General features: G+C 48.1%; 1 protein-coding gene across 2 annotated transcripts in view; it reads right to left on the bottom strand.

The window, feature by feature from the left end:
• The window catches only part of SEPTIN3 (septin 3), a 33100-nt gene that overhangs the window by 15979 nt on the left and 872 nt on the right, over positions 1-16249 (bottom strand). For both annotated transcript variants that reach the window (XM_074941715.1, XM_074941714.1), the window contains exons 2-5: positions 2801-2992; positions 2345-2473; positions 1847-1928; positions 300-437 (exon numbers count right to left, since the gene is read on the bottom strand). In XM_074941715.1, coding sequence (XP_074797816.1) covers positions 300-437; positions 1847-1928; positions 2345-2473; positions 2801-2992 — 541 coding nt within the window. The remainder of the gene's footprint in view (positions 1-299; positions 438-1846; positions 1929-2344; positions 2474-2800; positions 2993-16249) is intronic.

Genomic DNA, 16249 nt, shown 5'->3' with positions numbered 1-16249 from the left:
TTTTCTGTACAGCCCTCCCAGTGTTCACCCCAGTAGGGAAAAGTTAAACAACAGTGGGATTCCTACGCATGACCCATGGGGGAGATGAAAGACGCAGAGTGGGATGTATATAGGAGTGATGCATGGGATAGGATGCCGAGAGAGACTCGTGGAGGACATCACATAGAGAGGGAGTGGTGAGATACATGTGACTGGTCCATAGGGGGAGCTAAAGTAGAGACACAGTAAGATACGGATGAGACAAGAGACATAAAAGTGAGAAGTGGGAGAGAGGAAGCCGTCAGCAGCAGGATACCTACGAGTGACCCGTGGGGGAGATGAAGTAGAGACAGCAGTGGACTCGTGTGTCTGGGATTCGTTTCTTCCTTGCAATATTCACTTCCTCTTTCAGGAATTTTTCATATTGCTCACTGATGTATTTCTCGATGGGCTCCCAGCTGTGAAGGTCAGAGAGAGGGGCGGGGGGCACATTCCTTCCTCATCCCTCATACATACAGTGCTGCTGGCACTTACAGGAACTAAGAGGGTTTCCAGGGTGGGAGGGTATCATCTGTTGGCCTGATCAGATCCTGCCAGGGTTCTTGATCAGCAGAGGTGCTCAAGCTGAAGCCCCAGTGGCATACGTGGAAAGGGGCTGCTGGCAGGGCGTTCGCTGTGCGGGCCCCCCGTGACTTTGGCATTTGCCTTACTCTGATCCAAAATAGGCAGAATCTGCTGAATTTTGGGGGGGTGGGGGAGCGGAGCAGGGGATTGCAAGCGGGGTGGGGGGAACTGTTGGACTGGGAGGGGGACTTGAGAAGGATGCGCTGCCTGGTTGGCTGGTAGTGGGCTATACTGACTGCATTGCCTCACCAAACGTACACTTGGGGGGTGAATTTTGTTGAGTTTTAAGTTAGCCAAGGGTCCTAGAGCACAGCAATAGTCACTCTTTTATAGCATGTGTACGCCTAAGTAAAATAAATGAAATGATCATTATAAGGATTTTACATTTCCTGAGCCTCTGTCATCTAACCTCAGAGTAGCAGCCGTGTTAGTCTGTATTCGCAAAAAGAACAGGAGGACTTGTGGCACCTTAGAGACTAACCAATTTATTTGAGCATAAGCTTTCGTGAGCTACAGCTACATGCATCCGATGAAGTGAGCTGTAGCTCACGAAAGCTTATGCTCAAATAAATTGGTTAGTCTCTAAGGTGCCCCAAGTCCTCCTGTTCTTTTTGTCATCTAGTAGGCTCCCAAACACTTTATAAGCTGTGCTCATTTCCCCGGCCGCTGAAGCACAGCCACCTCTGGAGCGGAACGTGCTGGCAGTTTAACAGTTCACAGCAGTACATGGGCCTGATCCAAAGCCCACCGAAGGCAACAGGACTATTTCCATTGAGGTCAATGGGCTTTGGCTCAGGCCTTAAGCGAGGAAGAGAAGAACAATATCCCATCCATCTGGAACCCCCGGGTGACGTTTGGGGAGGCAGAATACCATTATCCAGATTGGACTTTGGCAGGATGCTGCTACTGACACCTTTATTCTTCTCAGATGTACTACGGGATCTGTAATGAACACATCTTGTATGAAAGACAACAACCGGCGCCACAGAGTCCCCCCGCTCCCATGCTGGGGACTGGTTCAGAACCGAATCGGAAGGAACACCAACATCCCACCCTGCAGCGCTGACTCCGCCTGGGGCTGAGCTCAGGCTGACCTCTTCGCTGTGTTCCAGGGGCGGGGTCCATCTTACAGCATGGACCACGCTGGGTGCTGACTCTTCTGTATGCCCAGCCCTGTGGGGAAGTCAGCCACCCAAGAGGCACACGGAGAGGGGGAGGATAGATGGGTCGGTCAGACGCTCACCAATTCTCATTGTTGATCTGGTCACCAAATCCCGGGGTGTCAATTACCGTCAGTTTCATCTTGACACCACCTTCTTCAATGACTGGGGAAGAAAGCAGAAAAGACCTCATGATCCCCCTCCCTCAAGATCGGCTTCTCTGTGTAGGTGTCTATGACACATGTTGTGGGAATGATGATGGTCTGCCCTTTCCACGACCACAGAAGCAAGGGAGAGACTGTTTGTGCCTCTTTCAAAGCAGGGACTTTGAACCTGGGTCTCCTACTTCCCAGATGAGTGCCCTAACCACCAGGCTGCTGGCTAGTCTAATGGGTCAGGGTCTCTCTCTCCCTCTCTCAAAAATTTGGAAAGGTCTGTTTCATCTCAATGTGGAACTAAATCTTGAATTCTGGTTTTCCAGTCAGCCCTCGTAAAAGGTCCTTGACAGGACTGTTCTAAGACACCAGCACCCTGTACACTCTTTCAGACAGTACTGCTGGTCCTCAGGATACTTTTCTTACCATGCCCAATGGCCTTGATCTCCACTGTCTTAGGGATCTTCTCCTCACGGTTCCAGCCTGAAGACTTGCGGCTAACTTGGGATTTGAAGAGGGTGTTCACCAGTGTTGATTTCCCCAGCCCACTTTGACCTGATAAATGTAAAGGGGAAGAATGTAGCATTTACCACAGCTGTGCTCTGACAATAGGCTGAAGAACTTAAACCCATGGAAGTTGCCAGGTTGGGTGTGAGGGATCTTCTTGCCCTTCATAAGTACCTTAACAGAAAATCACAAGGACAGGGACTAGGGATCTACTGGAACTAGGCTTGGACTGATCTGTCCTTCACCCATACTCCCAATGATCCCCTATACCCTTATAACCTCTTGTACCTGTGCCTATGAGAGTGAAGTCAAAGCTCGGCAAAGCTTCTCTCTATGCCCCCCAAAAGCTCCATAGGCCTTGATGACCCGTCCTACCTACAACCATGATGTTGAAGTCAAAGCCTGTCTTCATGGTCTTCTTGCGCATCTGCTCAATGATGGTGTCGATCCCAATGTAGCCCAGCAGGTTGGAGTTAATGCCAACAGGTTTCATTGGCACTGCTGGTTTTTGCCGGGGCTCCGGCACCAGCTCAGACATAGCTGTCTCAATCTTGTTGTCTGCTGACCCTGCCCGGGAGAAAGAGGGGAGAACTGTCATTCAGGTGGCACCACTAGTAATCTCCCTCTGCCCCTCTCTGCTGCTGGGGAGTGGGTCTCGGATGTGTGTTTCACTGGCTGCTTGCTGGGCATGAATTAGGTTACAGATTTGAGATTTACGGCCCCTACTGGGAAGTTAACTTTCTGAGGCTCTGGCTCCATGTTATGCATCATTGCATCCTGGGAGCTCCAAGGGACGGGGCCCCTAGAGCATGGCATGTGTAGGGGGGACAGGAAGGAAAACCTCTGTCTCGTTGCCTATGTGACCCCAGGGCTGTGGCATGCCCTCCCCTTTGATCTCGAAATGTCCCCAGAATCAGCCCCTTCAACAGCAGGTTGAAAACTGGCTCTGAGCAATGCACATTCACTCTGACTATGTTTCCTACTGCTAGATGGTCTTGTGGGTTTAACCGTATGGTTTTTAATATGTAGGTCTACATTTTCAAGTGTTCCCTAATTGTGGGTACTCAACAATGAAGGCACCGAAAATCCGGGAGCACTTTTGAAAAGGTGGTCCTACCTAAATATAGCACCCTATTTCTGCTATCATAGCCCTCCTTAACTGTCACTTAGCCAATGCAGTTCTCTTTCTTTTAAGGAGAGATTTGAGTGTGGGCTAATTATTAGAGCAGGAGCGTGGGAAGCCAGAGATGCAGCTTCTATTTCTTATTCATCCATAGACTCACCGCATGTCTCTGGGCAAGTCACTTAACCTCTCTGTGCCTGTTCTTCCATCTATATGGGGTTGCACACTTTGTAGCTAGTGTAGGCAGAGCTCATTGCACCCCAGTGGCTCCTTGTATCCATCCATTCCCCGCACAGACTCCCTGTGCCACTCTCCAATCCCCCTCTATTTCAGGGACTCTCCTTACCAGCCACGTTCAGTTTCTTTGAACGTGGCTGGTAGGGAGAGTCCCCACACTGCACGTGTACAAAGCAGTTGTTATCACCATCACAACATATAGCAGTGAGACATGGCAACTTACCAAGAAAGATATGCAAAAGCTGGATGCATTTCAACACTAATGTCTGAGAAGAATATTGGGAATAACATATAGCGATAGGAAGATGAATGAAGAAGTCAGAAAAATGACTGGACAAGGCACCCTCTCACAAATAATCTACAAAAGAAGATATCCGTGGCTGGGACATGTGCTGAGAATGGGAAAAGAACGCTGACCAAATGCCGCCCTTGAATGGACGCCAGAAAATGCGAGAAGAAAGAGAGGAAGACCGCAAATGACATGGAAACGAACAGTTCTGAATGACATTTAGCACCTCGACATGAAATGGGAAGATTTGGAGAGAAGGGCAGTTGACAGGCAAGGATAGCAAATGTGGGTAGCCTAATGTGCAGCAAAGTATGGGACGGACTAAGGTCTAAGGTCCCTACCAGCCATGTCTACACTAGAGATCATACAGTGGCGCAGCCGTACCAATGCAGCTGCGCCTCTGTAAGATCTCTCGAATAGCCGCTCTGTGCCGGTGGGCGAGAGCTCTCCCATTGACATAATGACTCCACCCACAGCAAGCGGCGGTAGCTATGTCAGTGGGAGAAGCTCTCCTGCCGACATAGCACTGTCCACACCTGGGCTTATGTCACTCAGGGGCATGTTTTTTCCACACCCCTAAACGGCATAAGTTATTCCAATATAAGTGGCAGTGTAGACATTATTCTCCTTCTTTCTTTCTTTTTCTTTCAGGGTGTCAGCATTTTTACACAGGATTGGGGTGATGGGCAGAGCTGAGAGGATTGGTATTGTTGTGCTGGAAGGGGTTAATGGCTGCCATCAGCTAACACAGAGGTTAGTCCCCTGCACTGAGGCAGGACCAAGTAAACTTAGACCATCCCATATCAGGTGTTTGTCTAACCTGTTCTTAACCTCCAGTGATGGGAATTCCACACCCTCCCATGGAAACTTATTCCAGAGTTTAACTACTCTTATAGTTAGAGTTTTTCCTAATATCTAACCTAAATCTCCCTTGCTCCAGGGATGCTAACCAGATGCCAGGGGCTCTGTGCCTCCTCCATTGCTTTTGGTAACGTGGGATGGATCATGGGGCAGAGAGGGGGAGTGCACAGGGCCTGGGCTGGGGGCGGGGCAGAGTCACGTGGGGAGGTCATGTGCCTCCCCCCATTAGCTGGTGCAGCGTACGGGTAAGAAATGAATTCTCCTTACACCACCACCTCAGCACCACCTCTTGGAACGTCTGCCCCCTCACATACATCTCTGTGCTTTCTTCCATGCCACCCTCTCCACAAGCAACGGACGCCCACTCTGAGCTGGTCCAGAAGGCCACTATCTTCTCATTGATAGTACTCTTGGAGACCTACTACTTCTGCAGTGCCTACAAAGAAAGAAGCTAGCTGGCTCAATCTCTCTCTCCCACATCTTCCATGTAAAAGAGATAGACAGTAGCGAAGTCCTTACTGGGTTTCATGGAGTCTCTGGCTCCTTTCCTTTATTGGGTTAGAGAAAGCTCTGCTTAGGATAGTAAATCATCTGCTTCTCTAAATCACTGATTTTATCTCATTAACGAACTGCTCACATACATGGAGGGAAGGGGGCTGAATGGCGGGAAGGATTGCTGGGAGGGAGGAGTGTACGCACACTGGAACTAGCACTGGGAATCAGAATGGGGGGAATGCATAAGGGTTGAATTTGGAAGGGAAGCTAAAGTGGGGGAATTTAGTTTGTTTATTTTAAAAAACAAAAACAGTCGTGATCCTTGTAAGCTGTTGTCCTATCACCACTCCGCTCACTTTGCTTGTATGTTTTTAGATTGCCAGCTTTCCAGGGCAGGGGTAGTGTCTTCTTTTGTCTGGACTTTGCAAAGGACCCAGCACATTGTGGGCACTACTCCAATCTAAATAATAAATAATAAATGATAGATTATCCCCTTAAATCAATCCCTCCGAGCTCTTGTTTCCTCTGCTCTCCCCTGCCCCAGCCACACCTCAGGAAGTTGGCAATCCAAAATGGCAGGTGAGCAGTTTTGTGGCATGGCTACCATTTGGCATGTTGCAGCCACTGCTTTGGAGGAAGAGACATCTGGGGCCCACACACCCTGTCATTGGGCCAGAGGCACCAATGACCAACATCATGGGCTGCAGCAAAAATAAGTGTACAGGGTAAGAAAGAGTCATGGATAGGAAGAATTTCAAGGAGTATTTCAAGACAGAGATGGTCTGGGAGAAAGAGCCGGTCTGGGTGACTGAGGAACTGCTTAACATTTCCTCGTTCAAAGCACTGTACAAACATTAAGGGCTTCTCCACACAGGGAAATTTACCTGCATAACTATACCAGTATACATTTATAACTAAGGCTAAGATTTTGTCATGGTTATTTTTAGTCAAAGGCATGAACAGGTCACAGGCAATAAACAAAAATTCACGGAAGCCGTGACCTATCTGTGACTTTTGCTGCTGCGACTCCGTGGTTTCCCCCACCACCGTGGTGGCTGGGAGCTGTGGGGTTCCCTTTTCACCTATGGCAGCTGGGAGCTGCAGGGTGACCATATTTCCCAAAGAGAAAATGGGACACCCCAGCTGCTTGCCTGAAGCATCCCCCTTCCCCCGCCACGCGAGGCTGTCACCCGTCACTGGAGCCCTGAGGAGGGCCCCTTCAGGAGTCTATCACCTGTTGCTGGAACTTTGCAGGGGGCCCCCGTCACTTGTCACTGCTGTCCCCGGTACCCTGCCAGGGCCCCACTAGCTGTCAGCTCCAGAGTCCTGCAGCCCCTGGGGCTGAAGCAGAGAATGTCACAGAGGTTTCTGGAAGTCACAGATTCCATGACTTCCACGACCTTCGTAACATAAACATAGCCTTAGTTATAACTATAGCCACATAATTATACCACCACAGCCACTCTGGTAAATTTCCCTGTGCAGACAAGTCCTAAGGCCAAAAGTGGCAGTGATTTAGGGGGTGTGTGTCAATGTTTGGGTGTCCTACCTGAGACTCTTTAAAGGAGCGTAGTTTCCAGAGGGTGAGCATGCACGGAAGACAATGCTCCCTCTAAGGATAGAAATCGTACCTATGCCATGCATATGCTTATAGCATCATAGAAATGTAGGGCTGGAAGGGACCTCAAGAAGCCATCAATTCCAGCCCCCTGCACTGTGGTAGGACTAACTAAACCTAGACTATCCCTGACAGGTCTTTATCCAGCCTGTTTTTAAAAACCTCCAGTGATGGTGCTATCACAATCTCCCTTGGAAGCCTGTTCCAGATCTTAACTACCTTTATAGTTAGAAAGATTTTCCTAATATCTAACCTAAATCTCCCTTGCTGCAGATGAAGCCCGTTACTTCTTGTCCTCCCTTCAGTGAACATGGGTCACTGTCCTCTTTATAACAGCCCATAACATATTTGAAGACTGTTAACCCGACCCCCCCATAGTCTTCTTTTCTCAAGACTAAACATGCCCAGTTTTTTTAAACTTTCATCATAGGTCAGGTTTTTTAAACCTTTTATCAGTTCTGTTGCTCTCCACTGGACTCTCTCCAATTTGTCCACATCTTTCCAAAAGTACAGTGCCCAGAACTGGACACAGTATTCCAGCTGAGGCCTCACCAGTGCCAAAAAGAGTGGGACAATTACCTCCCGGGTCTTACATATAACAGTCCTTTTAATAAACCCCATAATATTAGTCTTTTTCACAGCTGCATCACATTACTGACTCATATTCAATTTGTGATCCACTATAACTCTCAGATCCTTTTCAACAGTGCTACCACCTCGCCAGTTATTCCTCAGTTTGTAATTGTGCATTTGATTTTTCCTTCCTTAGTGATGTACTTTGCACTCGTCTTTATTGAATTTCATCCTGTTGAATTAAGATCAATTCTCCAATTGGTCAAATTCATTTTGAAATCTAATCCTGTCCTCCAAAGTGCTTGAAATCGCTCCTACCTTGAGGTCATCTGCAAATTTTTTAAGCATACTCTCCGTCCATGATCAAAATCTTTAATAAAAATATTGCCCCAAACCTAAGACTGACCCCCATGGGTCCCCACTACCTACGCCCTCCTAGTATGACAGAGAACCAATGATAACTACTCTTTGAATATGGTCTTTCAACCAGTTGTGCACCCACCTTATAATAATTTCATCTAGATCACATTTCCCCAGTTTGCTTATGAGAATGTCATGCAGGACTGTGTAAAAAGCCTTAATAAAATCAAGATATATCACATCTACTGCTTTCGCCCATCCTCTAAGCCAGTAACCCTGTCAAAGAAGGAAATTAGGTTGGTTTGCCATGATTTGTTCTTGACAAATCCATGCTGACTATTCCTTATAACCCTATCATCCTCTAGGTGCTTACAACTTATTGTTTAATAATTTGTTCCAGTATCTTGCCAGGTATCGAAGTTAGGATGACTGGTCTATAATTCCCTGGTACTCTTTGTTCCCCTTTTTAAAGATCAGTACTATGTTTGCCCTTCTCTAGTCTTTTGGGATCTCGCCTGTCCTCCAGGAGTTAAAAATAATTCCTACTGATACCAAGATTGCTTCAGTTAGCTCCTTAAGGACCCTAGGATGCATTTCATCAGGCTCTGCTGAGTTGAAAACGTCTAACTCATCTTTAACCCGTTCTTTCCCTAATTTGGCTTGGATTCCTTTCCCCTTGTTGTTTATATTAATTGTGTTGAGGATCTGGTCACCAATAACCTTTTTAAACAGCTCAGCTTTCTTGATGCCTTTAGTTATGAGCTCTCCTTCCTCACTAAGTAGAGGATCTACACTTTCCTTCGTCCGTCTCTTTATGTATTTGAAGAATCTCTTCTTATTGCTTTTTATGTCCTTTGCTAGGTGTAACTCATTTTGTGCCTTAGCCTTTCTGATTTTGTTCCTGCATGCTTATGCTATTATTCTGTACTCCTCCTTAGCAATTTGTCCATATTTCCACATTGTGTAGGATTTCTTTTTGATTTTCATGTCATGAAAGAGCTCCTGATGGAGCCATATTGGCTTCTTGCTGTTCTTCCTATCTTTCCTTTGCATCGGGATAGTTTGCAATTTTGCCTTTAATATTGTCTCCTTGAGAAATTGCCAATTCTCTTGAACTCCTTTTCCCCTTGGATTTTTTTTCCCATGGGACCTTACCTACCAATTCTCTGAGTTTGTTAAAGTCTTCTTTTTTAAAGTCCATTGTCTTTATTCTGCTGCTCTCACTCGTTCCTTTCCTTAGAATCATGAAATCTCTCATTTCATGATCACTGTCACCCAAATTGCCTTCCACGTTCAGATTCACTACCAATTCCTCCTTGTTGGTCAGAATCAAGTCTAACATGCTAGCCCTCTATTTTCTAGGACAAAAAGTTGTCCCTGGTACATTCCAAGAACTTACTAGAAATGTGTTTTGTCATATTACTTTTCCAGCAGATGTCTGGGTAGTTCAAGTCCCTCATTAAGACCAGGGCTTATGTTCTGGGTATTTCTGTTATTCATTCTAGAAATGCCTCATCCACCTCCTCTTCCTGATTTGGTGGTCTATAGTAGGTAGCTGTATGTGATGCAAAGAAGGCATTCATGGCCATAGTAGCTAGATACCCAGGACCCTGCCACAACCCATGTGTCCTGCCATTGTCCCCTACAGCACTTACCCCATTTATAGCCTGAGCCCACAGAGATGGGGAAAGGGGGTGGCAGAGAAGGCTCAGGGGCATTTTTGCCTACTTCCTCCTGCCCCCCTATGTCCCTTTCTCTCTGTCATTTCCCTGGTCACCTGCCGCAGATGCTGTGAGTTTTGTCTCTCCGCAACTGCATCTGAAAATAGCCTGCTTTTACACTGCTCACGTCTAGGTGCCTCAGCTTCACTAGAATATGTAAACTAGTGATTTCCACATGCCAATATAAATCTAGTGGGTATTTCTGAACTCCCAGGAAATTCACAGTCACCTTTGAAAATCCTGCCAGGCACTCTGTGCCCCAGGTCTTCAAAGGTATTTAGAAGCCCAACTTCCAATGGGAGTTAAGCTCCTAAATACCTTTCAAGGTCTGGTCCTGTATCCTTAGGCATCTTGGGGGCAACCAAACACCCCTCTGAAAGCCCCCTGAGCTCCCAATCAAAGCTAGTTGGAAAATTTCCATCAAAACCATTTTCTGACAGGAAAGGCCATTTGTGTCAAAAATCAAAACATATAAAAAAAAGTGTCGATTCCAATGAAAATTCTTGCAGAAAAAATATTTTGAAGTGAAAATATTTTCATTCTGGAAAAATTTTGTTTTGGAATTTGTAATTTTTGTTTCTGCATTTTGACATTTTGTTTCTTTTTTCCCCATTTGTATTTTATGTTTACATTATTTCATCACAAGCCGGTGGGAACAATGCATAATATAATAATTTGCACTACTGCGACAGAGTCAAACCTGGCAGCTGTAAGAGTGGTCCTATTGGGTTCCAGGAAGTGGTGGGTGCAAGCCCGCCCATTGCTAAGGGACCCTCCCCCAGATTTAGGGGAGGATCCACAGGGTCCAGGAACTCAAATAATTACAAGAGACAACCAAAAATGTAACAGGGACAGGTGTAAAGATCAAAGGGTCAAACAAAGGGAACCTGACGGGACACCAAGCAGAGAACCCTGGACAGCGCCCACTGCTCCTTGAAGATGTCAAGGGAGCCAGTGGATGCCGCCCAGAGGAACTCCGCCGGGATGCGTGAATGGAGGGAGGACTGGAAATAGGCCCCACAGTCACAAAGAACCTCCTCAGCCAACCTCCTCTCCCTGGTGTTGTAGATGATCACTTTGGCCATCGCCAGGAGGAAGTTGATGAGGACGTCCCGCGACTTTGTGGGGCCACAGATAGGGTGTGTGTATATGAAAAGGTGAGAGGAAAAGTGCTGCCAGAAACGTAAAAGGATGTTCAGGAGGAGCCAGAACAGGGGCTGCAACCCGGCACACTACAGATATACGTGCGCCAGGGATCCCTCACACCACAAAAGGGGCAGGCCTCAGGGACGGGGGTGAACCGCGCCCATGCTCACGGCTCCGTAGAGGAGCCGCCAACTAATATCCCTGGCGGGCCTTGGGACTCGGGTGGAATATAGGCTGGCCCACCGGGGTTCCTCACTCTCAACAAGTGGCAATAGGTCCTGCCACTTCGTATTCGGGCGGGACATGAGGGTGAGGAAATGAAGGATGTGAAGCATGAGCGTGTACAGATGTTTCCTTGGCACGGTCCGGAAGCGAACCGGCTGCAAATCGTGCAGCTGGCTCGTGGTGTATGGGTGGGATAGCCGGGGGGACTCACTGGGCAGGGTCCTGATGGAAAGGTCCAGAGGGCCCGGGATGCAGGGTGGGTGAGGAGTGCCCTCCTGCAGGACCTGCTCTACGTAAACCCGAACAGCGGGCAGTAAGGCTGCCCTCACCTCCTGAAGTACGTGCTGGGGACTACGAAGGGTGGAGAGCCCTGTGTGCTGAGCAAGTATCACGGGATCCAACCAGTCTCCCCGGTCATAGTCCAGGAGGTCTCCAACTCTGGTAACTTCTGCCAGGACCAACCTCTGGCGCACCTAGGGGGACTCCGCCACCTGCACTCGGAGCTGGGGGTTGTGTAGCAGGGGCTCCACGAGGAGATCTGCTCCCATGGTGGCCGCCATGGACCTGGTGGTTGAAAGCAGTTTCCAGGTCCGGAGGAGGTCCTGGTAGAAGACCTCTCGGATGGAGATAAAGGAGCTGCCGGTCGTATCGGAGCCCTCAGAAGCGGCGCAGGAAGGCGTGCACCAGTATGCTCCACGCCAGACTACCTGCACCATAAAGGAGCCTCTGCAGGGCCTGGAGGCGGAAGACATGGACCTGGGTGTGTAAACACTTCAGGCCCTGCCCTCCCTCCTCTAGGGGTAGGTGGAGAACCCCTGCAGAGACCCAGTGCAGTCCTGGCCAAAAGAACTCCAGAACGAGCTTCTGGTTTCAGCCAGGACACCCCGGGGCTGGGGTCAGGGTGTTGAGCCGGTGCCAGAGCATGGACAGGACTATCTGGTTGAGCACCAGTGCCCTCCCTCGCAGGCAGAGGCACCGGAGTAGCCCCATCCACCTCCACACCCACTCAGACACCCTGTCCTCCAGCCCCGCTGTAAGAGTGGTGGATGGCAGATATATCTGCCCTAGGGTGGTGAAGTTCTTAAGAACTGAAAAAAGGTTATCTCAGGTTAGTTAGAGACACCTGAGTCTAATTAGGAGCCACTGGTGACCTTTAAACATCCCCTTTCCAGTGAAATGGGGGAAGAGAGAGAGAGAAGAAACAAACAGCAGCAGGGAGAAAAGGCGGACAACTGTTCTCCTCCCTGTAGGGGAAACACTGAGTTTACTTTTGTTTTGGGAAGTGCTGGCCACCAGAAGCCAGCATAACAAAGCAGTGCTCAGGTGGAGGCAAGGAGATGTATTTCTTGTGTGTTGTGGGGTTTTTTGCTTAAGAGAACTACTCGGGCCAGCCCTCAGGCCACCTTGTAAATACTGTGAATAAACCAAAGTTAAGAATTAAAAACCTCCAGAGTAGGACTGATCTACTCCAGCTCCCCCCTCCCACCCCTCTGCCAGAGGGAGAAACACTGAGGCGGACATGGTGAAAGAGGTGTCTGGATACGTGTCATGGTATGACATCATAGAATAGTTGAAATATTCTATTTTTATTTTATTTTTAAACTCATTAAGGGCAGCTGCTACTTGGAACCTCTGCTCTTTGTGTTGCAATGAAACAGTGCGACACTTTGAAAGTTTCAGCTACGAGGTCATATTATAACATGCCCGTAGCACTGCATATTACTACCAATGTGGCATGACTGCATGGATAAATAATAAAGCTATAACAATGAAAAAAACCCTATAAATAAAATAAAAATAAAAATAAAAAGGAAATTTGGAAACAAAATTCAAATTTCCCAGAACTGACATTTTTCAGATTTTCTGACTGCTGGGAAATTTCAGAAATATTTGGTTTTGATTCCAGATCAGAATGAAAAGACATTTCAAAACGTCAACATTTCCTGCAAACAAAAATTCCAACTTTTGACCAGCTCTTTGCCTAGTCCCAAACTGGGAGCCTAGTGAGGGCCCTGATTGGCTAGGATTGCTGATGTCATTGTGCTGTCACAGCAGGCCATGGGCGCCTCATGAGAGAATTGCAGAAATGTCTTGAGCGAACCTTGGAGCTGGGGGTGTGGGGGGAAGGAGGCAAGGACATTCCAAGCTAGGGATAACAGCTGTTCCTGGAGACCCGAGCATCATATCACAGTGGAGGTTCGATAACCCCAGCGTGGCTGAGCACGAGGCTGAAACCTGAGCACCCAATGTAGTTTGGGCACCCAGTACCAAGAGCAGATTTTCAAGGAACTGGCACAGCCCACACTCTGCTTTGAAAACACCCCTTTTGTCTGGGGGCCCAAGTCTTCTCCAGGGCACGCATAGGAGCCCTTTGAAAAGGCCCTCACACATGACTTGCCAAGGCCACCCAGGGAGTCAGTGGCAAAGGCAGGATCAGGACTCATGGATTCCTGATGCTTAGTCCTGTGCTCCAGCCCACACAGCCTCCCACAGCTTTGGTGGGAGAGAGAAACCCAAACATATGGTGAATCCGAAATCCATTTAGCCTTCATCCAGTCCTTGCCTGCAAGGGAAAGAGCTGTCAGGAAGTAATCACCCTTCCCTGCTTTTCTAAACTGAGGAGGTGCATTAGAAGCTGTTTGTTCCTTCCTCTGGAGCCTGCAACAGTAGTGCGGGTGGACAAGAGACTGGATGGACCATTGGTCTGATGCAGCCTAGCAAGTCTCATCTCCTTAGACGAAAAGGAGGCTGCAGTAGCCCCCAAGTTGAGGCAATAGCCCCTGAGCTGAGCTGCTCTCAGCTGGAAGTCACTCCCATGCACATCACAACCAGTTTGTGATTTTTATGCTGACAAAGCCTCCCTCAAGGCTGCTGTTGTCTTTTTCCAGCTTTCTCAAAGCTGTTGCCAGCCAGGAAAGTCCAGGTATCAGATGAAACATGCAGAGCTCAACCGGCCCACTCCCCGGCCCCCTTTGCTTAACCTGGTACTCCTTCTCCTGGATATCCTGGTCATGGGCATCCCTGTAGCTCTGCCAATGCCCTTCAGTCCTGACCCAGACGCTCCCCAACATCATGTTGCTGTCTCCGAGCCCACAAAGCGCTGACATTCACCTCGTTCCTGAGCTGCAGCAGGGGACCAGACATCCCTGCTAACTGGGATGGTCCTAATTTGAGGAGGAAAGTGGTTTGAGTTCACTGTGGATTAAGCTACAGAGGACTAAGGCCACTTTCCTTCTGAATGAGAGAATCCCCACAGGAGCTAAATGCACTTGAACGAATATGCTTTAAACTTCACACCTTATGTTAGTTCACCTTAGCTTTCCTGACTGTCCCTGTGTAGACAAGCCCTGAGACACAAGCTGGGACCAGCCTGGCTTTCAAGAGTTCCTTGGCTTCCCAACAAAATGGAAGTTTCAGAGTAACAGCCGTGTTAGTCTGTATTCGCAAAAAGAAAAGGAGGACTTGTGGCACCTTAGAGACTAACCAATTTATTTGAGCATAAGCTTTTGTGAGCTACAGTGAGCTATAGCTCACGAACGCTTATGCTCAAATAAATTGGTTAGTCTCTAAGGTGCCACAAGTCCTCCTACTCAAGGATAGGTAAGGCACAAGGCTGAACACTGGGGGGTGCACTCAAAGAGACTGGAAAGGGGACTGAGGTGCAGCTAGCCCTGTGACCATGACACTTAAAGCTCATTGAGATCTATGAATGAAAAGCACTATGTAAGTGCTAATAATGAATAATAATAATAGTGACTGCTACTAATTCAGCATCATTAATATTCATTCATCTAGCATGTCCATCACTGTTCTATTTACAGCAGCCACTCAACGCTGGATGGAGCCCCACAAACTCATTACGCATAGGCTGCTGAACAGAGATCAGATGGTAAGGACTTTCAGTCATCACTGCCCCAGGGGAAGATTAGAACCAGTAACCTAGATATGAAAGGCTCCTTATCCCCTCCCCCGGCCTTCCTGTTCTTTGTCTGAATGGCATCAGGAGTGAGGGGTGGAAACATTCAAACCACAAAGAATCCAGCCTCTAGAAACAAACTGCTATTTACTACTCAGACAATACATCTATAGCCTTATTCTGTGTCTCCTTCTACTCAGGAAGGGCCTGATCCTGACACTGAAGCCAAGGGCAACGCTCCCAATAGTCCAGATTCCCATTTACACTACAGCACCCTTACACTGCCCTGGCAAGGTAATTACGCCTACACACACTTTAAGGCCCCTTTTACACTGCCAGGGTGGAATAAAGGGGTCTTAGTGTACAAGTCACAATCTGGCCCTCCACACATTAGTGTATGCCCCTGAGAAAGCAAGTGGCTATTGTTTAAGCCAAATCTCCATGAGGTTTGCAGACATTAACATTCGTTAATTCAGACCTAGAGAAATGTCACAGTTAACCATTTTTTCCTCGCTTGGCTAAGCTTTAGAAGGGATGCCTTTCATTTTTATCTAGGTCCCAGAGTTACCAAGGGGCCATTTATTCCAGCATGTACATCCGTACAATACAAACAATTTATAGTGCAGGACAATCCGATCTAAATCATTAGACTAGGAGGCCACAAAGTCAGTTCATCCCCCTCCCCGCCCCCCACTAAGGACAAGGGTATTTCAAGTGGGACAGAGAGACTTATTCCAGCTCTTTGGGGCTGCTACATCCTCCCCAAAGCCAGCCTTCCTTAATATGCCTTTAATAACCACGTGGTGTACCGGGGCTAGACAGTAGCCCATCTCTCTCCAATCTGCAGTGAAATCTAGCACACTGAAGCCTCACTGAAAAATACAGAAACTAGAAAGGAGGAAGAACTATTAGGCCATCTCCCCCTCTCCACCTCAGCTGCAGTAAGGGGGTTCTCGATTCTCTAGGTTGAAACAGCTCAGGCGACAGGGTTCCCTTGGAAAGCTGATCCAGGCTCTGATAAGTCTGACCTGAAGAAGAGCTCTGTGTAAGTGCCAACGTTTGTCTCTCTCGCCAACTGAAGTTGGTCCATTACCTCACCCACCTTGTGTCTCCAAGATCTTACCATTGGGGCATTCCTCCGGAGCATGTCCTACCCCTGAGCCAGTCCTCAGGAGGAAGCTATGCTCTCCCATGCTTGCCCCTCAGCCCCACATCAGCACACACCTCTCTTCCCTATGCTGCCAATCTCCCCGGAGCCCT

Source organism: Natator depressus, chromosome 1 (assembly GCF_965152275.1).
Source record: "Natator depressus isolate rNatDep1 chromosome 1, rNatDep2.hap1, whole genome shotgun sequence".
Lineage (NCBI taxonomy): Eukaryota > Metazoa > Chordata > Testudines > Cheloniidae > Natator > Natator depressus.
This window is presented reverse-complemented; position numbering and strand designations above follow the sequence as displayed.